Source organism: Cicer arietinum, chromosome 6, assembly GCF_000331145.2.
Source record: "Cicer arietinum cultivar CDC Frontier isolate Library 1 chromosome 6, Cicar.CDCFrontier_v2.0, whole genome shotgun sequence".
Classification (NCBI taxonomy): domain Eukaryota; kingdom Viridiplantae; phylum Streptophyta; class Magnoliopsida; order Fabales; family Fabaceae; genus Cicer; species Cicer arietinum.
Genome location: NC_021165.2, coordinates 26,846,477 through 26,869,884, shown reverse-complemented (window position 1 = coordinate 26,869,884; position 23,408 = coordinate 26,846,477). Strand labels below are relative to the sequence as shown.

The 23,408-nt window shown below is 30.8% G+C and overlaps 2 protein-coding genes across 6 annotated transcripts in view; both read right to left on the bottom strand.

Annotated features, from left to right (window-relative positions):
- Positions 1-7,105, bottom strand: part of LOC101510623 (probable CoA ligase CCL8) — a 14,375-nt gene extending 7,270 nt beyond the window's left edge. For 4 of the 5 annotated variants that reach the window (XR_012163465.1, XR_012163466.1, XR_012163467.1 and 1 more), the window contains exons 1-12: positions 6,761-7,105; positions 5,302-5,468; positions 4,868-5,020; positions 4,121-4,310; positions 3,930-4,018; positions 3,594-3,662; positions 3,410-3,463; positions 3,155-3,262; positions 2,924-3,022; positions 2,598-2,690; positions 2,390-2,467; positions 1,972-2,079 (exon numbers count right to left, since the gene is read on the bottom strand). Coding sequence is in view for 2 of the 5 variants with exons in the window: in XM_073369825.1 (XP_073225926.1) it covers positions 1,972-2,079; positions 2,390-2,467; positions 2,598-2,690; positions 2,924-3,022; positions 3,155-3,262; positions 3,410-3,463; positions 3,594-3,662; positions 3,930-4,018; positions 4,121-4,310; positions 4,868-5,020; positions 5,302-5,468; positions 6,761-6,911 (1,359 nt within the window). In the remaining 3 variants the exon portion in view is untranslated. The remainder of the gene's footprint in view (positions 1-1,971; positions 2,080-2,389; positions 2,468-2,597; positions 2,691-2,923; positions 3,023-3,154; positions 3,263-3,409; positions 3,464-3,593; positions 3,663-3,929; positions 4,019-4,120; positions 4,311-4,867; positions 5,021-5,301; positions 5,469-6,760) is intronic. The other variant, XM_073369824.1, reaches the window with a different exon arrangement.
- Positions 7,106-14,623: 7,518 nt separating this feature from the next.
- Positions 14,624-23,274, bottom strand: LOC101511469 (probable plastidic glucose transporter 3). Its single transcript, XM_004506777.4, has 14 exons — positions 23,145-23,274; positions 22,534-22,670; positions 21,105-21,204; positions 20,946-21,013; positions 20,714-20,846; positions 19,911-20,010; positions 19,700-19,812; positions 19,323-19,416; positions 17,693-17,846; positions 17,232-17,375; positions 17,065-17,138; positions 16,825-16,913; positions 16,114-16,228; positions 14,624-15,005 (listed from the first exon to the last, which is right to left on the bottom strand). The coding sequence occupies exons 2-14, from the start codon at positions 22,598-22,600 to the stop codon at positions 14,817-14,819; spliced, it is 1,440 nt and encodes a 479-aa protein (XP_004506834.1). The 5' UTR covers positions 22,601-22,670; positions 23,145-23,274; the 3' UTR covers positions 14,624-14,816.
- Between the last annotated feature and the right edge of the window lie 134 nt (positions 23,275-23,408).

Here is a 23,408-nt window from a genome sequence, read left to right as displayed (position 1 = left end):
TCCTCATCCTCCATAGCTTCTATGGCAATCACCTCACCTTCTTCATTAATCGTCTCGTCGTCTCCCAAAATCATCAATCGGAGCTGTTTTTCAGCACACTGGCGAAGAGGATGGTATTTTTCCCCACAACGAAAACACAACCCTCGTGTCCGCCGCTCCATCAGTTCCGAATACGGCAGATGCTTGAGGCCACGGTTGCGCTCGTTGCTGATTCTTCTCCCCTCATCGTTTCCAGATCTCGCTGTATTATGAGAAACGTTTGAGTTTGCATTTGAGGCAGATTGAGTCGAACCGGTTTTGCTGTGCACTGACCCGGTTAAGTTATTATTAAACCCACTTCCAGATCGGGTCGAACCTGGGTTATAATGAAATCCAGATCCTTTCTTTCCGTTGGGCCCCGATCCACTTGGCCCACTTCCTTTCCAACTGCGAAGCCCATCCACACTACCACCTATTGAAATCAGAGACCCACGTAATTCTGTTTCGACATCACGAGCAATCTTCATTGCTTGCAATCTGGTTTGTGGATTCAATGTACGCACCTTCAAGCGAATGTGGTTCTTGAGTCCTCCCATGAAGTACCCAAGGTATTGCTCCTCCGGTAGTCTTGCTACTTGTGACGACACATATTCGAAGGTGGTAATGTATTCATCAACTGTTCCCGTTTGTTGCAAATCTTTCATCTCTTCAAAGGGGTTATCACTTTGTCTTCCCCCATACCTTTCAATTAATGCTCGTTTCAACTTCGCCCAATTCAAATCGTCCTCTGTCTCACGCAACAAATTAAACCAGTGAATTGTTGCGCCCTCCATGCTTAGCTTCGCCAATCTGACTTTCACCTCCTCCGACGTCCCTTGAACTTCAAAATATGTTTCAGCTCGCGTGATCCAGGCCACAGGATCATCACCATCAAATGATGGCAACTCAACTTTCTTCACTGCCATCTTATACTCTGTCACTGAGTCCTCAGAATGTGCATATTGTTCCCCCGTTCCAATTGGTCGTTGCTCTAGCAGCCTCGTGAACTCGCTCATCATAATTTCGCGAAATTCCCTCAACTCATGGCGAACAGATTCTTCCACCGCTGAGATTCTTGCTTCAACTGCTTCCATTCGATCTGACAGCTTCGGTGGCATGTACAACGTACAAAAATCACTGGTACTTCTCGAAGATCCGGCAGGTCGGACCAATGATAGAATCACAGAAAAATAGCGATCTGTGAACGTAAAATGATAGATAAAATGGGAATTTATTGATTTATGGAAGAAGGGAAAATTCTGATACAATGTATAACCAGAGCAAAGCTCCTCCAGAGAAAATAGTATCTCCTAATTCAATGCTAATTATAATTATTCATGAGCAATACTCCCCTACCCTCCTTTATTTATTCCCCTATGTGTAACTGAAATCCCTAGAATTTAATGAGTTTCTCTGCCCTGTCATTAATAGCCTGCTTATTCTCTTTTTTACCCTTACGGACATAAGTTCTCCACACTGCAGATTTGGACCTTTCACTAGTCTTAAGCCCACTAATTCTATCAAGGACCTTCTCCATTCACACACTGCCAGCTGTGTATATGTTGTTCTCAAGGTCCACAACTTCACCCCACAATGAATATTCTTTTATTGCTTCCTTTCTCAGATTCCTACTCTGCTCCATATTTCTCTTAGTGTAGACCTTTGTTTCAGTGCCTAAACTCTTCCTATTATTTACAGCATGTTTCATTCGTCCTTAGCACCTTGGAACATCTTTTGCTAAAAAAAGTATAACAAGATGCAGTTGCACAGCTTAGAATAGTAGTGGAGTATAACATGGAAATAGGAAAAATTATCATGCCACACATGCATTAAACATCAATATCGAACTGTTTCTAGTATTAAAATGAAAAACAGAAGCACAAGTAATAATTATTATTATTAATTGATGCTTTCAGAATCATTAGATATAAGAGTGTAACATTTTGAAAGTACCTCTGGAAGTTTCCAATATTCTTTAAACAATGAAGGGCTTTTAACGCAAAGCTCACCACCGGCTCCAGTTTTTTCACTCCCACCCTCCTCATCTTCAAGAATCTTAACCTATTATGCATACAGAAAGACAGAAAAGTCAACCTGAATATTCCAAGTGGTATCATCTTTCACATTGAGCATCCACAACACTTGAGCCAACTCTTGTCTCCAGGTTCATAAGTATCTTTCCAGTTTAAGTCATATACTACTTTTTCAAATGTTGTTAGAAAATCATGCCCAGACCATACGAGAAAAATCATCAAGACTGTTGTCTAAGGGATATGATCAAGTAAGCAGATTATGCAACAGTGAAATGAGAGATCGAAAAGTCCATATTCCATGATCAATAAAAAAAGTGGAAAGTGCAAGTTCAACTAACCTGCACACCAGGCAATGGTTTACCAACTGTGCCTGCCTTACGCTCACCTTTCAATGGATTTGACAATGCCATGACAAACTAGAAACATTGATACAATAACTTAAGATTCATATATAAAAAACTGTTACAAAATTAATGAGAATTGTAGTAAAATACAATACATATGATTTTGTAGAAAGTTGAAGAACTTAAACTAAAGTGTACTTACTTCAGTCATGCCATATCGCTCCAATAAGCGATGCCCAGTGACGGCTTCCCATTCTATCATAACAGGTTGAGGAAGTGCTGCGGAGCCACACATCTGAATAATAGCATGATAATATATCAGATTTCAGTGATTGAGTTGTAGTCATCATATGTAACATAATTGCAGCTAGTCCATACATGGTAAATTGCCACACGACTAAGTTTTACACACTTATTAAGTCAAATTAAAAGAATAAAGAATAATCTTCTTTATCTTAAATTCAGACAAAGATCCATTTATATTCTTTCAAGAGATCAAAAACCTTGATGCATGAAACAGTATCTTACCATTAAACGCAAGTTCCTTGCAGCAGATGCTGATGCGGCTTGTAGCTCAGGATCCATCGCACGATAACCTTGTAATAGTCGGGCATATATAGTTGGAACCTTCAATTAAAATTTATTTAACCATGATAAGGTCACCCAAGATAAGTTTTCCAACCATAGCAACTACAGTTGATTGTAAATAGTATGATCCATATGATAGATCTAACCAATGGTGATAAGCATCGTACTTACTCCAGTGAATACAGTTATAGCATCCTCAGCCTTAGATTCTTCAGTTGGATATGACTCACGCCATCTCTGCCAAACTCCCCTGACACTAAATTTTGGCAAAAACTCAACCTTCAAAATACAATTAGATTCTTAGCGCAAACAAAAATTAATGATAAATCCTAAATGGATACTACATATTTTAAGGTCACTTGAATCAAAATTAAGATTTTTTTTCTAATAGTATTTGATATGGAAGTATCAAAAAGAGTAAATTACCGTGGAACCTGCGTAGAGAGGGGCCAGTAAACCATTGAAAAGACCGTGGACATGTATATATGTGTAAAGGATTAACATCACAAAGGTATCCCAAATAATATATTCAGAAAATATACTAAATATTAATATGTTGTCTAATTACAAAAAACTGAATGACACATGCAAAAAATCTTTCAAGGATATGATGCAGAGGTAGGCAATGCAAAAACTGATCAGCAGATGTGTACTCCCACGCTTCTGTCAAGGACTGGACCTAAAATAAAAACAAATTGAAATAAAAAATTAAAGAAAAACATAAACAAAATAGGAATGAATTGACATGCTCATGTCAACAAGGAACATAGTGTGTTACGTTACGATTAAAATTAAGTTACAACAGCAGTATTTGTATGATTAGATTATTATACCAAAATAACTTGAAAAATAATAGAACTAATGCTGAGAAAGAGGATTTATCTACGTAATGAAGTTGTCTATTTAAGATAGCATTAAATGTAACTGGATAAATCATAAACCATACCTGAGAAATGATGCTTCTGTGTGTATGAACAACTCCCTTAGGTTTACCTGTTGTTCCACTAGTATACAAAATTAGTGCCGGATCTTCACCTAAGCCAAAGGATATGAGAAACAAATGATGAGAAAGAAGTGCCAGAAAAATGCTACCGAAAGATTTACAATTTTTAACAGTTGAAACTGTGATATTCATACTTGATCTTTCTATATTCTCCAGGAAAACTCCATCTGCATCAATTTTCCCATTCTGTGAATGTTCATCTCTGCTCTTCTCTAAAGATTTATTAGCAACAGGTGGAAGATGAAAAAACTGAGAAGATGTTTTATTGGCGATGTGTTGCATTAGTTCACTATGATCTTCAGTACTCAGTATTGCAGATGTGTCCTATAGCCAGATTGTAATCAAATTTCTATTAAGATTTAATCCACAAAACAAAATTGAAGCATTAATGGGTCATGCATGATGAATAAATAAATAGCCCAACTATTGTACATATAACCAATTCTTTCTTCATTAGATACATGATGCTTAATCTGTGTTCCCCAACCCATTTAACAAGTATTTTGTGCTGAAGCAGCCCACATGGCATAATAATGACAAGTTGACAACAGAGGCAATCAAAAGAAATTCAGATTATTTTGCTACAGACAAATGAACAGTATCCCTCATTTGATAATTTATTCCTGTCCAAACTGAACATTCAACAAAAGAAATCTATAATATATAAGACAAACATATACAGAAAAACCAGCTTATTGAAAGTTCAGACAAAAGGTATGAAGACAATGTCAAGGGCGAATTCATGAAGTCCTGTCATTTTGCTGTTTCCAAAAATAATTAATGAAGTCTTGACTTCATAATGTTCGCAAGGCATATGTAACAAACAAAAGAAAGGGGGTGCTATGGAGCTATACAAGAAAGGGAGGATTTCCAAAGCATACCGAATTATTAATAACATGTAAGAGCTCTACTTCTGGATAGCTGACTGCAAGTGGAACAGCAACACCACCACTAAGCCAAGTCCCAAGTATTCCAGCAACAAATTCAGCAGAGGGTTTGGCTACAATTCCTATTCGAGCTCCACCAAGATTTCCCTGGATTTTGTTGCCATCAGTAATTGACTAAATAATTATTTTCTTCATATACATGAATGTAGTATCACACTCCCATAATATAACCACAATCCCTAAATGCCAAGCAACAATTTAAGCATTTCATTAATCTTAAATTCTTAATAGATGATCAAAACAGAATAACTTTAAAAAAAGGTATGTTTTAAAAATATAAGAACCGGGTGCCTCCTGTTACTTTCAAGCTGTTTTCTATGGTCAGTATGAAGTTTTCTAACAAAACAAGATTAGATATAACTCATTACTTTGACATTATTTCCACACAAGATATTAGATATCTTCTGTGCCGACAAGATAAGTTGTGTGTAACTATAATTCTTCTGATCAGCTCTGATAGCAACATTTCCATGGGATGCAAGTTCTTGTTTAACAATTGCTTTGAATACTTCCATTAACGTAGAAGATGGAGATGCTGTATAAAAAGAAGAAACAATCAAATAACCTTACAAATGGATTGAGTAGATACTAAACAATGTCTACATTATGCATAGTGAGCAATCAGGGTATTCTTATTTGGTATTTTTTTCAAGATACTAATCAATAAACTGATAATTTCTCAGAACCAAGATGGCCCTTCTAGACTTTCAAGCACAGCAATTTCGTAATCATCAACAAATCATAACAACTCAATGTAAACCTCAACCCTTAAAAATGTGTATTTCAGTAAGTTATGATGATAACTGAGAATTTCATACTGCAACAGCATTTAGAAAGAAATCATTACAGGTACATTTATTTAGTCCATGCTCCCCCCAGATGTATTAAGTGACCATTTTACCCTCTTAATTTTCATGGGCTCTGTTATGTTAGTCATTCATTTTGAAATTAAAGACTAACACTCATGAGGACTAACCTGGCATTCATAATTAAGCTTTTAGAAACCAATTTGATTTTTAGTATTCAACTTTAAGGACAAATTTGTGAAATATTTGCTAACATAGAGAGTAACATCTCGACTAAAATAAGAGATGTTTATGGAGCTTACTCGAAAACATAACCATTACTTCGGCATGAGATGTTAAGACACCCAGCAATATAGGATTTAATTCTTCTAAAGTAGATAATAAAATGAAAAGAAATAACGATTTTGTGGAATTGACTTAAACTCGTTCCAAATTCTAAAGAAATCCAAAATATATTAGCAAATTCTACTATGTATTGATAGGTGGTTCACCGTGGACCATTGTTTAAAAGTTACTCGAAACTCTATCAACGATCAACTACACTTCTTGGAAGTACAAGTCAACATATCTCCTCGTCTTTACTGCCGAAACAACAACCTTATTGGTATCATTTCAACAAATTGAGTTTTGAGAGAAACATTCTTTTTCCCTTATTTTTATGGAACTAATATAGTAACATAGATTAAGTCATTGTGTCAGCCATAAAGACCAGGAGAACCATTAACTTCCAAGAAGTATCGCCCATCGTCGTTATAGTCTGAGGTGAGTTCTAACCACTAGTCCACAGTGGACCACCTATCAAAGTGGTCCACCGTAGCATCCCCCATCAAATTCAACATCAAAATAAAAAACTTCATCACGACACTCAGTTCAATTCAATCAACAAAAGTAAAACTACATGTCTAAATTAGCAGCAAGTTTGAGAAAATCACGGTAACACCAAGTGATATCGCCAAAATCATTCAATCAAAAAATGTACTAGAACCAAATTTCCATGATAGATGAAATAAGAGAAACTCACAGGAATATGTCCGACGATGAGAGGAACAGAGCCTCGGGTGAGTAGTAGAATGCTGTAAGAGAGTAGGAGCAGCAGAAATTACGAAACCAAAAGAGTGAGGATTTTTATGGAAGGTAAAGTGTTTGTTAAAAGTCTTGAACGAGTTTCTCATTGTAGCTACTACTACTAATAATGCAAGGAAGAGAGGTAGGTGGAACTTTCGACGCTGTTTTTTTTGTAAGTTGGCGTTTTGTGCTTTTTTCCCTTTGAATGGTTTATCTTCCGTCTATCTTTTTAGTTCCAAAACGGTGGCGTTTTGCACACGTACTACAAATAAAGGGGTTAGGTGATAATAATGCTATCTATCTCTGTATGTGTTACTCAGAATCGACATCGTTCAATATATAAGGCTATTTGTGGGGGAATGTGATTGTTTGTTTTGTTGCTTTAATTACACTCTATCGTACCAATTTGGTATTATTTTTTTCTTTTTTGAGTTAGCAAATTGGCAAGTAACACGTTTTTCTTTTTTATTAATTGTTAGGGGGTATTAAAAAATCTCTGACTTCTATCTGACCTACAATGTTAATAGAAATTTGGATAAACTCCCTCCTCTTTTAATAAAATTCGCAAAATATTAATATTAAGTATAAAAAATAAAAATAAATTTTAAATTAATTAAATGAGAAAATATAATTATAATTATAATAATAAATATAATAAAATTTATATATCTTATTAAAATAATTAATTTTTAATTTGAGTAGTTAATATATATTTAAAATAATTAACTTGTAATTTATTCTTTTTTTTAGTTTGTAATTTATTTTACATTCTAATATTGTACCTAAAACTAACTAAAGTATTTAACTTGTAATTTATTTATTTTTTGTCTTAGTTGGTAACTTATTTTACATTTTAATATTGTATCCAAAAATAAATTTGGATAAACAATATATGAAGTATGTTTGAATAAATGCTTATAAGCAAAATAAAATTATCCTTTGAGTTATTATCTAATTGTATATTATATTGGTCTTTCAAATCATGAAATGAGTGTATCATTATTTTTTTCAGTTCGATTATGTTAAAAAGTTGTTTTTATGTTGAGTTGATAAATCTAAATCATTGAAATATAACTTTTAATTAATTTTTATTAAAATAAAAATCTCAAATAACATTTTTTTATGGATCTTCATCTTCTTCATTAATTTTATCATTTTTATCAACCTTTATCATTTTCAAAAACCAGAAACTAACATCAAATATACAATTAAAAAATGAAAACACCAAACAAATTAAATCTCGTCAATAAAATTGTAAGAACTTAAAAATACTTTATTAAATAAATCATCAATGGAAACTTAAAATAACTAAACCATAACAAACAAACCCTCAATTTAGAATAAGTTATTTTATTCAATTTGTATCTCTAATTAACAACTTAGTATAACATTTGTTTATATAAGTTACAAAAGTAGAAAACTTGAGCGATTATTTCGTATTTGATTAATCAAATTTGTCACTTAAGACAAGAAGCTTTACTCCATAAATTAATCACGCAATTCTGCAATTAAAAAAGCGGGAAGAAAGGATCACATTCATATTTAATAACCCATTTTCAAATATTTGACCAGCCATTCTAATTAACTTCCAAATTAAACTACTTGTATACGTGGTTTGTGCATATATAAAGGTCAACGTGCACATTGCACGATATTAGTATGATTTTTTGTTTTGTTCTAGGTCTGGTGTAAGCAGTTAATTTTTAGTTTCAAAGGTTACTTTTAAAAATCTCAATAGAATGAAGTTGACTTGATTTTTTTTTTTAATTTTAAAATAATTTTTTTAAATTAAAAAAATTTATAGATTTTATTATTTTTATTTTAAAATTAATATCTCATCATAATAGATATAAGTATCACTTCAACAATCTTTGATCACCACCTTTCATCATCATCACCGATCATCCATCTCTAACCACCGATCATCCATTATCACAAGTCGTCCACCTCCGACCACAACCACACCACCTATCCTCTAATAATTGCCACCACCAATCTCCGACCACCATCACTGACCACTATCTTTGACCATTGTCATCGCCACCAACCACCCACCTCTAACTACCGCCACATCAACCATCAACCTCCCACCACTGTCACCACTGTCACCACTGTCAACTATCATTTATGACGCTCACCACAACCACCACCAGCACCACCTCTGTCCACCAATACAGTCACTGAAGAATACACTCCAACTACCAGCTCCAACTATTAATTGTCTTTTTTGACGGCTACAACCGTCTTCGACGACCAATCACTATTATGGCAGTCTTATTCAATAACTACCACTTTTAAACATTATTACTAAAATTATTATAATTAAATAAATTATAATTTTATAATATTTAAATTATTTTAAAATAATTAAAATTTAATATTATTTTTATTTTTAATTACTTTTATGTGTCAATATTTTTTTATTTGATGAATTCATAATGACCGATCACTATTATCATATGTTTACTTTTTAGACATGAGTCTGACGTTGATAGAAGCTTATAATGGTCTGTTAATATGTAATCGAACATATCTTTAAATAGATTAATGAATTAACATGTCGATGAAATTAAATTCTATTTTGATATTTAATATGACATTTTGAAGATTATGACTTTATACACATCATACTTCAATTCTACTTAATAATAATACATTTAAATTTGTCAAAAACTAAAGAAGTTTAATATGCGTAAATTATTAAAAATTGAATATCTAACAAAATGATCAAAATTTAATATAATAATTATAGTAGTAAAAAATCTTAATATTTATTTAAATATACCGGCCTAATATGTCTAAAAGACTTATTAAGTAGTATGTAATTTGATTTTTTTTTTAACTAAATAAGTTTTTTTAGAACCTTTAATCTCGTCTATTTAAAAGAAAAGTCTAACTTTATCTGAGTCTGACATAGGCTAAGTCGTATGTATGCCCTTGATCTGATCTATTTTCACCCATAACAATGAAAAGATAATTAAAATAATTCAATTCAAATTAACAAAAAATCAAAACTCAACTAATAATTAAAATCTAAAATTGAAAGCTCGGCAAAAATCTCAAAACTAAAACTAATTTTAGTTTTTTAAAATTTCATAATAGAAAAAAAAAAACTAGTTACTTGATATGTGTATAAAAAAAATATTGTGAAGTTTTCAAATAATCTCAAGTGGGAAAGTAAATTAAAGGAGTTATTATCAATTGGTGTTGCTACTTGCTACAAACATACGCTCCATTCCAATGCTATAAATCCTAGGAATATCAAGTCTTTAATCTTTTGTAAAAGAAAAGAAGAAAAAATGTCCTTTTTACCCTCCTTACAAAAGAAAAAGTCTTTGAATCTATTTTTGTCAACAAAAAAAAGATCTAGAATCTATAGTTTAAGGATTGGCGTGAAAAGTAGGCAACGAAATTAAAGTCAATTCATTCTTAGCATGTATATCTGTATCAAGCTTGGTGCGTAGACAAATAAAAGGCTATGAAAATTTGTGGATTAACATAAAATGAAACCAAGTATATATATATATATAGTCATCATTAATATGTATGTTGACTATTTTTGATGTGCTTTGAAGACAAATTGAATTGCCTTCAAGGAGTACATAGTCAATGAGATCATTGACCTCTTCATAATTCATAATTTCTAGTATTAATTGTTTCCTTCTTTATTATATACTCAAAAGTTTTAGCCCCCATACTAACACTAATATCAAAGTTTAGTTTGGTATAGTTTGAACAATATTAATTATTTTCATAATTTTTTTAAAATCAATAACTTTTATTTTTTCATAACTAAAGTTATTTAAAAATTATTTTCTATGAGAGTCAAAAGAGTATTATTTAATTTATTTTGTGACATAGTTGACTTTAAATAAGATTTTATCCATAACAACTAAGAATAACAATTTACATTTTCAATTTAGAAATTATCTAATTAAAATATATTTTTGGTGTTTTCTTTTCTTTTTTCTTATAAGCTTTTTTTTCATATAAATTCTTGAAGATGTTTTATCAATTTGTTATATTTTTCTAAAAATTGATTCCAAAATCATGTGTGCACCAATTAATTTATGTTTATAAATATGGTTTCAATCATTAAAATTTTAAATTGTTAGTGTTATTGATTTTATGACTTGTGCCAAATAATTTACAACGAAAACAAAGCAAAATACTTTATCTAATTCTTTTGAATATAAGTCAAAACTAATACCTTGCTTTTCTCTATTAGTAACTAGTGTAATATGATGATGTGAAATACCTAACAAAAATATCATTAGAACCATTGACAATTAACATATATCTTTTAGGATATTTATTTATTAATTCATCTTGTAAATCTCTTCTAAAGTTATTCTATATTTTTAAATTTTAGATGTCTAATCAGATAAGCTAACTAGTTGTTCATTAAAAAAGCAAATACCAGTACAATTTCATTGAGGTCTATATCATCAAAATATGCACTTTCATCGTGGCTTTAATTTTTCATTTTCTAAATTTTCAAGCTTCGGTAACAAAATATCAATAGCACCTTTTTTTTTTTTATATTCAATATTAATATTAAATTTGTTTCTTTCTTTTCTGTTTTAGATTAATATAAATTATTTTATAGTCAACATGTTCAAACAATTGTCTAACTATTCAATATGTTCGATAAAAACATAAAATAATATAGATAAAATATATCATGCGATTCTTTAAATTTTACGAAAATAATATATAATCGTTTATCTTTTTTTTGTTTAATAAGTTAATTTTTTATTTTTTTTAATGTCAAGTTTGTTCTTTATGTTTGTAAATATTGAAATCGATAATTTTAATTTCAAAAAACAAAATTGAAAATCAAAATTATTTCAATTTTTTCAATAAACTCATGCAATTATTATGGGGTTTTGATTGTAATTATCATAACAATATAAACTCTCAATCAATTTTTAGAAAAATAATTAAGAGAAAATTTGAGTGAGATATATTTTATGGTTTTTAAAATTAAACACGAAATTATCTTAATATATATCGTGTATGAAAATTCGAGTGAGATACATTTTATGATTATTGAAATGATTATTTAATATGATAGAATAACAAAACTCATTGTTCAGTTTTAAAAACCTCTAACTAAAAATTATTAAAATGAGGTTAGACCTAAAAATAGTTCAAAACTATAACTTTTATAAACATAATAGACTAATTTAATGCAAAAAAGTTAAAAAATTAATCTGATATTTTTGTGTAACTTAAATGGCTAAATAATCTATTTTGTCAAAAATATAATATACAAAATCAAACAAGAAATCTATGATAAATATAGGTATAACAATAAAATGAAACAACAACAACACATAGTTAATGATTTTAAACATTCAACTTAAATTTTTATTATTAAAATAGGCATAAATACGTAATTGATCTTGTAAATACGCGGGTTTTTTTTTTTTTTTTAATTTTAGTCCTTATAAATATTTTTTATTTGATTTTTGTTCTTGTTCATTTGTTTTAGTCTATGCATAATTAATTTTTATTGAAATTAATCTATGCAATTTCTTATATCTCTAATAATTGAGAAATTAAAATTAAATATTATATATATTATAAACTCATTCTAATAAAAATCAATTTTACATATACTAAAACAAAAGAACAAAAATAAAAAGTAAACAAAAAAAATATTTTCAAAGATCAAAATCATAAAAAAAAGACTTACGACGACTAAAATAAAAAACTACTTAATTATAAAGACTAATCATACTATTTAAAATATTAAAATATATATATATATATATATATATATATATATATATATATATATATATATATATACTCTTAACTACTAAATAAAAATAATAATTTTGGTGTAGAAAATGGAATTCTAAATTGCCACTGCCATTAATGTTCAAAGCCAACACTGAAAAACTTGTTTAAATTTAAGTGTGATTGACAGATTGAGTACGAAAATCTACTTATAAAAAAACTCTATAAAATAAACATTAAATATATTCGTTGTCTGATCTTTAGAAGAAATTAAAAAATAGGTCAACTAGTGTTGGTTATCTAGAATATAGATAACAAATAAATTGTAGCCACATAGACTAGTCATTGTCCTATGTACAACACATATATGAAGTAACTTGTCCCACCAAGAAACATTGATTATGCTATGTCAAAGAAAAGTATAATCCTTTACAAGGAGAAGAAGACACCACCTTTTAAGGGATGTACATTTTTTCTCTAAACTTATACTTCATAAACATTCTTCAATATAACGTAAATTTCATCAAACCTAATAAAATTGATAATTATTTTTAATATAATGTAAATTTCATCAAATAAATTTATATTTTCATCTTCAACAATATTAAATTCATTAAATAAAAAAAATAAAAATATGAATTTATTTAAAGATGTAAGTTATAAATTTGATGAAATTTGTATTATATTACAGATGATAATTAATTTTATAGATTTTGTTTGAAAATTTTGATGAATTTTTGTAAAAAAAAAATGATTACAATGTTGACATTTAAAAACATAAATGATCAAATTATCACTTAAAATTAAAATAAATGACCAAATCGAAAAAGAAAAAAAAAGATAAATAATTAAAACGTTAACTAAAATTAGGTTAAAAGACCGTGGGTACTATTTAGCCTACTAAATAATGAGAGTGCATTTCTAAAAATAATAAAAAATAATTTTTTTAATATTTTTATTATTTTTTAAAAATGCAGATAATTGTTCATTTGATAAATCACTTATCTCCTAGTTAATGACTAAAATTAACACATATTTTAAAAAATAAAAATATAAAGTATTTTCACATATGCATACTAATTTTTCACATTGTTATGAAAGAAGGCAAAACACAAAAATATTGAATATACCTCAATTTTATTGATAATGAATTTGATTAATATCTAAAACATATTTAACAAAGTAGAATTAACTAGATGACAATAACTAACAAGTGCCAAAGCAGACAAGCTGGCAGATGAAGCTGATAAGACTGAAATTGACTATTCTAACACACATTCTTGTGAACTATTTCAAAACTTATTACCCTTTGGAGTTAGAAGATTCAATTATATTTGAATTTCTTTTTTGAAAGAAATTACTTCATAAAATTTAAAATAATTGAGTCATTTAATCATTTAACACATTAAAAAAATTGTATAATTAAAAGAGAGAATTATACTTTTACAAAAAATTATTCTTTGTTGATATTAATACATTATCAATATCATAAATGCATAGTAAAAAATATTACATTGAAAATAATACAAATAGTATTAATTAAATGAGAATTTGTAAGAAATCTAGTAAAAATTAAAATGATCACTTATTTTACGACAATTTCTTTTTACAAATGAATCTATTATTTTAATAGATCGGAGGAGTAAATTTGATTTCTAAACATTGTATATCTTATTCGACTATCAGTTTTAGAATTTAATAAGCAAAAGAGCAATGACAAAACACCAAAATAAAAGTTATGCTAGAACTTTTAAGATCCACATTTATTAACCTAAAAAAATAAGAGATTTCATTTATTCTATTTTTTTTTTAAATTAAATGAATGATATATGAGAAATAATAATATCAAATGATTCAAAAATAATTAACTTTTATTTTTAATTGTTACCAAGATTTGATAAATAAATAAAATATTATTTATAATAGTTACAAGAGTATTTGGTTATTTGCCCTTAAAAGACAAAAAGTTATCACTTAATTTATTGAGTAACAAGATTTTGGAATTTTGTACCAGCACTCATCCCTTAATTTTGGCCCTATATCCTGCAATTATATATTTTTAAACCAAACATAAAACAATTACTCATGTTATACAGTCTCTTACTTGTGTTACAAGTCACAAAAAAAGCTTACCATTTCAACTAATGCAATGGCCAAATATTATGCTAAACAAGTTCTTTCTTTATCTTTTCCTTAACCAAAAATGTTTCTACAACTCATTCAACAAATTAAAATATGCCTATACTTCATCCAATATGGCACCTTTAGGTTGCTTCTTGTGCAAGAAGTGCAATCTCAATTTCTTGTAGTGACTTCCCTTTTGTTTCGAGAACATATTTCTTCACAAAAATCACAGCCAACAAACAAAATGAACCAAAAATACTGTACAAGAGTTGTGCTCCCAATTGTTCCAGCAACCGCAAAAATAATAGACCGACGAAGAAGTTTATCACCTGTTGAAAAAATTGTTAAAATACATCAAAAGAAGATATTTTGAGTAATTCTAATTACTATAACTTTAGAACTCATACTTAAATTCATATTTCAGTCAACACGTCCAATATGTTAGAATATCTCTTATAATAGTTTCTATATTTTTATAGTTGCAGTTAACGTTCGCAAGATTGCAACAAGGAAACAATCTTACCAATTTCACGGTTTAGCAAGGTGATCCCAACCGAACACCATTTCCAAATTTTGCTTCAGATTGGGATCACAAACAGGGTAGAAGATTGTAAACTTGTACAATCTTATGTGTCAGCACACGATTTGAACTACTATTAGAATATAAGAAAAGTATCTGATAATATCTCTTGATATTATCCCAAGTTATCTCATAGAATTAGTTTCTTATCTTAGAGTATCCTTTAAGATTAGTTTTCATACTATTTAATTGCAATCATGATTTGTTTTTCCTATTCAATTATGATTAGGAGTCTTGTGTCCCTATAATAAGGGTTACTTAGTACATAATCTTTTTATCTATCCTTTCTTTGTCTAAAGCCCCATAATTTCAACATGGTATCAAAGTTTGGTTCAATCTTACGTGACCTGTCACGTCACTATTCCGCCAAGGCAAGAAAAGCTAGACATTTTAACTCCATAATAAAGCAAAGTAGCAATTCGCCATAATAGTCATAGACTCATAGTGCATTAGTACTAGATATGATCAAACTACCTTTATAAGAATTACTTTGGCCATATAAATTATTAATTTGGCCCACATCTCTAGTCAATGCAAGATCTCAACGCAGCCCTCACGCCCATGACTGGACATATGATGCATGGACAAATATGGGCGGCTTAATAACAATATTAGAGTAGACATAGATATCATCTTAGAATTTGGGTTTGGTCTAACTCAACCTCAAAAGCTAAATCCAGGGGGTGGGGACTTCCCTAGCCTTTATAAGGATTATTTTGGCCATATCTCTAGAATCTTAAAACACCTCTTATGACCAGAACTAGACATCTATAGCGTGGATAAATGCGAGTGGCCCACTCCCCTATCAAAGATCTCATTAGGAAGCACCAAATATCAATGAATGAAAAGACAATTACCCAATGCACAGCCAAGCATATTGCCATTGCCTTGGCTCTGATCTTGCCGGGTAATATTTCGGACATGAGGAGACAAGGAACTGGACCAGCACCAAGAGCAAATGATAGCACAAACCTGCATAATCCACCTTGCATTTAGAACACATATTATTAAACATGACCTCTCATGTATGTAGTGATCTTTTCAGTAATTCGGTAGTGCAGAAGAATGAGCCAAGATCTTTCAAATTCATAAGCAAAGCATCTAAAAATGCATATATTTATGAAAAAGCCATTAGCAATGTTGAATATATTGCCCTGTGATTCCACAACTAGAATGAGACTGAAATCTATATACCTATTGTTTATTCATACATTTACTTGTGCATTTGATGTGTGGCATAAATTTAAGGATGTTGATCACTGTCAGTGTAAAAAGTTTTACACTGTCACCAAATCACAACTAATCATATGTTTAACTTTAAAAGTAGTTATGATTAAAGTCAAGCGCTTTCATTGATCTTACAGTTATGACTGATTGACAGTATAAAAATTATTTACCTTGACAGTGCATATGAATTACATCCTTTATATGTATTATAAACTATTTTATTTAGCTGGGGTCATTGGTTCCATTACTCCTACCCTTTTGTCATATAATAATTACTATTTTCTCTTTGTTCCCTAAAACCGCTCCTCCCAAATGCAAGTCGAAGCTTTCTAACCACTTACAGCAACATGCCACCGACAGATAGATACATAGCTCCAAATCCTGGTACAAAAGAACTTGCAGCGATGACTTGTAGACTCATTGATGCAGCCTAAATAAGAAAAATGAGTACAAGTCAGTTACTATAACCAGAGAGAAAACAAACTCTTGAACTACAAGTCTAATGAAACTTTATGCAAGTAACATTCAGTTTAAAAGTGATTTATTCAGCAAAGTTTATTATTTTAATTTTTCTTTCTTACCATGCCTAAAAAGCTACCCAAGAGAAGCACTTTCCTTCCAAGTTTATCCATCAGAATCATTGAAATAACCGACCCTGAAGTGACATACACAACAAGATTGAGAGGAATATACAACAATTTACAGATCAACCGATAAAAACACAAAGGAGTTAAGCCACGGTAGATACCTACTAAATTGCAAATTCCAACGAATGTGTTGCCCATATAAGATGGTACACCAAAGCTTTCAAAGACGGCTGAAGAGAAATAGAAAACAGCATTTATGCCGGACAGCTGCTGCAAAGCAAAAAGCGCAGATCCAATGAACATCACTGCAAAATGCATTTAGTGATTTAGCAACCAGTAATAAGACAACTGCATACTCTCAAACAATTATTAGTGTTGTCAATCGTGAATCACAAAAAATGAAAGTTTGTTTAAATTCCGCTACGCTGCAGTACTATAGCACTACTACAACCATTATTTGACAATACTTTGTACTAAATTGCGTATCGCGGAACAATAGAAGTTTGTTAAAATTCCACTATGCTATAGCGCCGCTTTTGGACACACAGAACCATATATTGTTCCACACACAATATTTCGTAAAATGGAAAGCAAAAAAAGTAAAAACAATTATGATATGTACCTCTGGCATGACAGCCATACAATAATTCTGAGAGTTTTACTGAGCCAGACTCATCACCTCTGTCACTCTTTGACAGTTCACTCATTGCAGGTTTCACATGTACTCCTCCCAAGAGTTTTTCAAATTCAGCTTCAGCTTCAATGGTTCTTCCTCTCTGAACAAAGTCAAAAATAGGCAAAATAGATATATCTAATAATAATTTTAAGGGATTTAAATCAATGTGAGAGAGCAACTAAGAAAAGTAGAGTAGGGTGGGCTCACCCCCAAAGTGAAACCCACTAGTCTAGTTTTATTAGTATTATTAAAAAAAAAAGAAAAAAAAATAAGAGTATTATTGGGCTAGGCCCATGTGAAGGAAATAAAAGAGATTTGAAATCCCTATTTTAGATGTGATGAAGAAAAGAGAACGTGGAAGGTTGTTATTGTTGATTGATGTTGCCTATTGTTAGTAGGAAGACTCTGGTGTACCCATTATTTATCACAGTGGAAGTTTTTCTAGACTAGGTCCCGTGGTTTTTATTCTCTCAAATTGAGGAAGTTTTTCAGTTAAAATTGTGTTTGTCTCATATTTAATTTTCTGCCAATTATTTTTGTTCTGTGAAATTGTATCTTCTGTTTGGTCATTTATCTGCAGCTAGAGAAAAAAATATTATTTTTGTTTTGTGAAATTGTATCTTCTGTTTGGTCATTTATCTGCAGCCGGAGAAAAAAATATTTTACATTATTGAAATAGTTATCGCTAATTATCTCTAGTTTTTCCCAACAAAGTGGTATCAGAGCTCTAGATACCACTTTGTTGGGAAAAACCAGAGATAATTAGCAGCGATAACTATCTCAATAATGCAGAAATGCAAATAAATAGCCAAACAGAAAATACAATTTCACAGAGGAAAAATAATTGACAGAAAATTAAATATGAGACAAACACAATTTTTAGCGTGGAAAACTTCCTTTAAATTGAGATAATAAAAACCACGATCTAGTCCAGCAAAAACTTCCACTATAATAATTAATGGGTACACTAGAGTCTTTCTAATATAACAATAGCAAACATCAATCAACAAAGACAATCTTCCACTAAAGTGGGTATGCCAAAGTAAATTTGTAGGAATGTCATACTAAATTTGTAGATCAAACGGAGAAAAAGATTGCTACACACCTCTTACCACCACCGAAACCAAACCCTTACTTTTCTTTGGCAACCGTTCTCTTTTCTTCATCACATCTAAAACAGGGTTTCAAATCCCTTTTATTTCCTTCACATGGGCCTAGCCCAATAATACTTTTTTTTTTCTTTTTATTCAATAATAATAATACTAATACTAATAAAATTAGTGGGTTCCACTTGAGGAGTGAGCCCACCCAACATAGGGTTTGATTCCTATTACTAACAAGAGAATCCTAACACCCTATAGGTTCTATTGCCGATCTTTTTAGTTTATATAACATCACGACGATCAAGTTCATATTTAAATATCTATACACCATTATAAGGATAACATTTTTTATCTAAATTCATTCCACACAATTAATTAGCCTCCAACAAAGAGTCCAAAATAGTATAAAAAAAAAAACTACATTAGTTTAATCAATAATAGTATGTATTTAATAATTTACATGGAGATTTGACCTTGAAAAGCCAATGAGGACTCTCTGCACTGATCTCCATGAAAAGAGCAAGTATAGTAGCAGGGATCACAGAAATCCAGAAACAAATCCGCCACCTGAGCACATAATTTTCACAATAAATACTACCTTCGTAACATAATAACAGCGGGTAAAAAGTAGTAAAGTACTACCTTTGTTTGTTTTTAAGTGTTGTTTTAAATAAATCAAAGAAACCAATAAATTTTGTTGTTTCTGATGAAATTAATTGTCTTTTTCTTAATATACCATTGATGGTTTATTATCTTATTATTATTGTACTAGGAAAAATGGAATTGATAGATAATACTACAAATACAATAAAGATCATGAATTTCATAAAGCTAATTTGACATTCCATACCAACCAACTATTTCTTTGGCAGGGATTCCTATAAAGAGAGCACCCATGAGTCCAAGACACGTTGAAATTTGAGTTAAGCCACCAAAAGTACCCCGCACAGCTGGAGGTGATACCTATTAATGCAAGTGGAGCTTTCAAGTATTAACTAAAAAGATCTCTATTAAAAAACAAAGTGGCGAGAAAACAATATTGATGATATGATCCATTATACCTCAGCTACATAAAGAGCTGCAACAGGGGGGCCAAGTCCCATTCCAGTACCAACAAATAACCTTCCCAAAAGCATGCCCCAGAGGGATTTTGCTGTTGCACTGCAAAAAGTTATGAATAATAAGTGTATAGCTTATGTAGCACCGACACCTAGGATTGAAGGCGTGTCCGACACTAACACATGTGGTTACATTCAATCATTTCTATCTACTTCAATTATTTATCAATATCTATGTGTATTAATATTAGTGTCATGTCTAGTGTTTCTCATCTTGAACATAAAGTCAAGATTGTTTGGATTCATTTTAATGTCTCATGTTCCTTATTTCCAAGTTATTCATCCATGATTTGAAAACGGAATTGATTACACCATTTTTCCAAAGAAGAAATAAGGCATGAAATTTGCTAACATTTTCCAATTCCCACAATGGAGGAAACTAGGAAGTCCAAACCCCAAAAAGTTAAATCTAATCCAAAGAAAATTAACCCCCTATGGAAAGGAAGATAATATATTTAGGGTCTGTTTAGATTGGTTTATTTAAGCTTATCTACTGACATAAATCGTTGTGAGACTGTTTGCAGCTTATAACATGTCCATCAATTATTTAGTTTATTTCCATATGCTCTTCAGCGTAGCTTATGACAATAGCATAACACTTATGAAAAAGTAAGATACTATACTTAAAGTAGTATCTTTTAAATAAACGGCATAGCTTTGTGCTTCCTTTGCAGAAGAAAATGAAAAGTTTATTGCATAAAAATGCAAGGTGATAGAAATTATTTTATGACGTATGAAGCTCGTACCTCATTGCTGCTCCAATGATCATAGGCAAAGCACACAACTGGAAACTTCTTTTACGCCCAACCCCATCGGCAATCCACCCACTGAATAGTGATCCAACAAAAGCACCTCCTAAACATATACTCACTACAAGACCTTCATCAACATAAACACAAAATAATGTAAATAAATATTTATACGTAAAACATGATATAGAGATTAATGTTCATAAGAAAATTAAGATGATGTAAGTACCTTCGGCCAATGTATTCCCGCTAAAGCCAAGATCTATAGAAATGCTCTCTAAGGTTTCGTTGACTACTCTGCATTGTCAATAGTGATTAGAAAATTAGATAATTTCATAGAAGGACAACCTGATGAAGTTATGTGAAGCTTCGGTAAAGCATATCATACCCAATATGGTAGCCATATAAGAATGAGGAAAGAGAAGCCACTATTACATGCCGCAAAGAGCGCCGCCAACAAGGTTTGGCAATCGGCACACGCACTGAAGCTGCGAGAAAGGAAATAATTTTGTTAATTATATCATTATAAACCAATTCTCTGAATAGGTTTTCAAAAGAAAAAACACTTGTTCATTATTTCCACTCCAATCAGAAGGAAAAATAAATGAAAATTTCTAGCTACATAGAGTAGATGTGACAGAATCTCATTGTTGGTTTACTTGTGAACTTTCTTAAATATAAAAGGCATGATTAATCAAGTTTTCTAAGGTATACTAGTGGGCGTGTAGCATGCACGCATTCACAAATTTTCTTTCAATCTCAAGCTGTTGGAAATTCTGCCTTCTTTGTGGTCTGCCCCTAGTCGTCTAAGTGCGGCATTTGGGTTACCTTCATTGCAGCCTCCAACACCTTCATTGTGTTGGGCGTGAAGGGGTAGATTTAGTCATAATGGTGTGGCCTGCTTGGTGTTTATAAAGCATGGACAGTTCTCACCTTACAAGCCGCTTTTGTAAGGTTGAGTTAGGTCCAACCCAAATTGTAAGACAAGCCAAATTTCACAAGCTCACAAATGAAATTGATGGATTGTCAAAATGTGAATTCAATTTTTAAGCATATACTATAGAAATCAATGAAAGGGAGCCCTGGTGCAACAAATGGTGTTCCTATCAAAATTATACAAAGAAACCCAAAAAAAATATGTAAGCACTTTCGAGGTTGACCCAACACTTATTGAGGTTTAGTTGAATTAAGGTACTATAAAAAAAAGAACAGACATAATAGTGCATACACGTATTTTGTTATGCAATTAAGGTACTATAGTTGAATTTCTATGCAGTAAAATCCTTGTCAAAGTAGCCATTTCATTTGTTTCCCAAAAATTCAGTCTCAGACACACTGCTATCAATTCATATAGTACATTATACATGTCAATGACGATTCATAGAATCACTTACATATAAAATCAATATATCCAAAGTTTTCTGATAATAGTAATAAAAGCAGCTACTTAGTTTAATCATTAAAAATGAGCTAATTAATATTAAATTCGTTCTTAAATATAAGACTCTATTGAGAAATTTTCTTGTCCCTTTTTCGAAGATCTTTAAACTTTCAACTGCATTAATTATTTCTTTAGTAACATACTTCTAATTATTTTACAATATTTCTCTGCAACCAACAATAAATACCATAATATAATATTAACCTTAATTAATTCTCTCTTTTTTCAAGGATAAACTTGTAAAAACAATATCAATTATAACAAAATTAAATACAGCTAACAACTTTCTTACTTCCCGATATTGTCATGAAGTCCTATATTTAGGGACGGGGTTAGTAAATTATTTGAAGAAAATATAACACAAACAACAAGGTACCTGGATTTCCATCTTTATCTTGTGCTACCATGGACTCCCTTGATGCTACTCGTTGTCTTCCTCGCATTGCGAATCGAATGAAAAGCCTTCTCCAAATTTAACCTCACAAAACAGCACCTTTCAATTCAAATAGGTTCCTACATCATCATAATAACAACAACAAAGTTTCAAACTTTTTCTCAGATCTAACATACCCACAACTTCATTTCATTAAAACAACACTTTCACTATGGTTTTTTAAATGCACATTGTTGTTTCCATTATATGCAGAGACATAAATAAACCTCAACATTATATTATTTTATCAGTTCAAAAGGGATTTGAAAAAACAAATACAAAAATCTCAAAGAAAGCTGAAAAGATCTACGAAGCACGGATACTGACAAAGACAGATACACCAGACACAAAACTGACACTGACACGTCGACACTGAAAAAAAATTTAAAAAGTTAATTAATTGAATATAATCAAAAGTGTCAGACCCAGACACCGATACATGTCGAACACTATGATCAGATGTGTCAGTGCTACAGTGGAAAATATAGATGAAAATGTTGCAATGCATAAAAAAAGTAAAGTGAAAATGAGAGAGAATTGAAAAGGAGAGTTACCTTGACTTTGTTGTTGTAAAATGATGAAGATTTGGAAATGAAGAAGTTTTGGAAGAAAATGATGATGCAATTGAATGAGGAAAGGGAGAGTGAAGTGTGTTGTTGTATTGATGGCAGTTGATTGATGAAGAAGGCACGTGTCAGTAATATGTGACGCAATCTTGGTCAATAATGTGCAAAAGTTACCATCAAGTTCGGATGTTAAGCAACAACTTAATTAAACTTCAAGTAAAGTGTTTATTAATTAAGAGTTCAATTAATTTG

Excerpts from the sequence above, each read along its gene's own strand:
- LOC101511469 (XM_004506777.4), bottom strand. The coding sequence starts at position 22,600 with ATGCGAGGAAGACAACGAGTAGCATCAAGGGAGTCCATGGTAGCACAA. Across the intron at positions 20,847-20,945 it reads CGGGAATACATTGGCCGAAG|GTCTTGTAGTGAGTATATGT; the intron begins GTACTTACATCA and ends ATGTTGATGAAG. Across the intron at positions 19,813-19,910 it reads CAGCTCTTTATGTAGCTGAG|GTATCACCTCCAGCTGTGCG; the intron begins GTATAATGGATC and ends TTGCATTAATAG.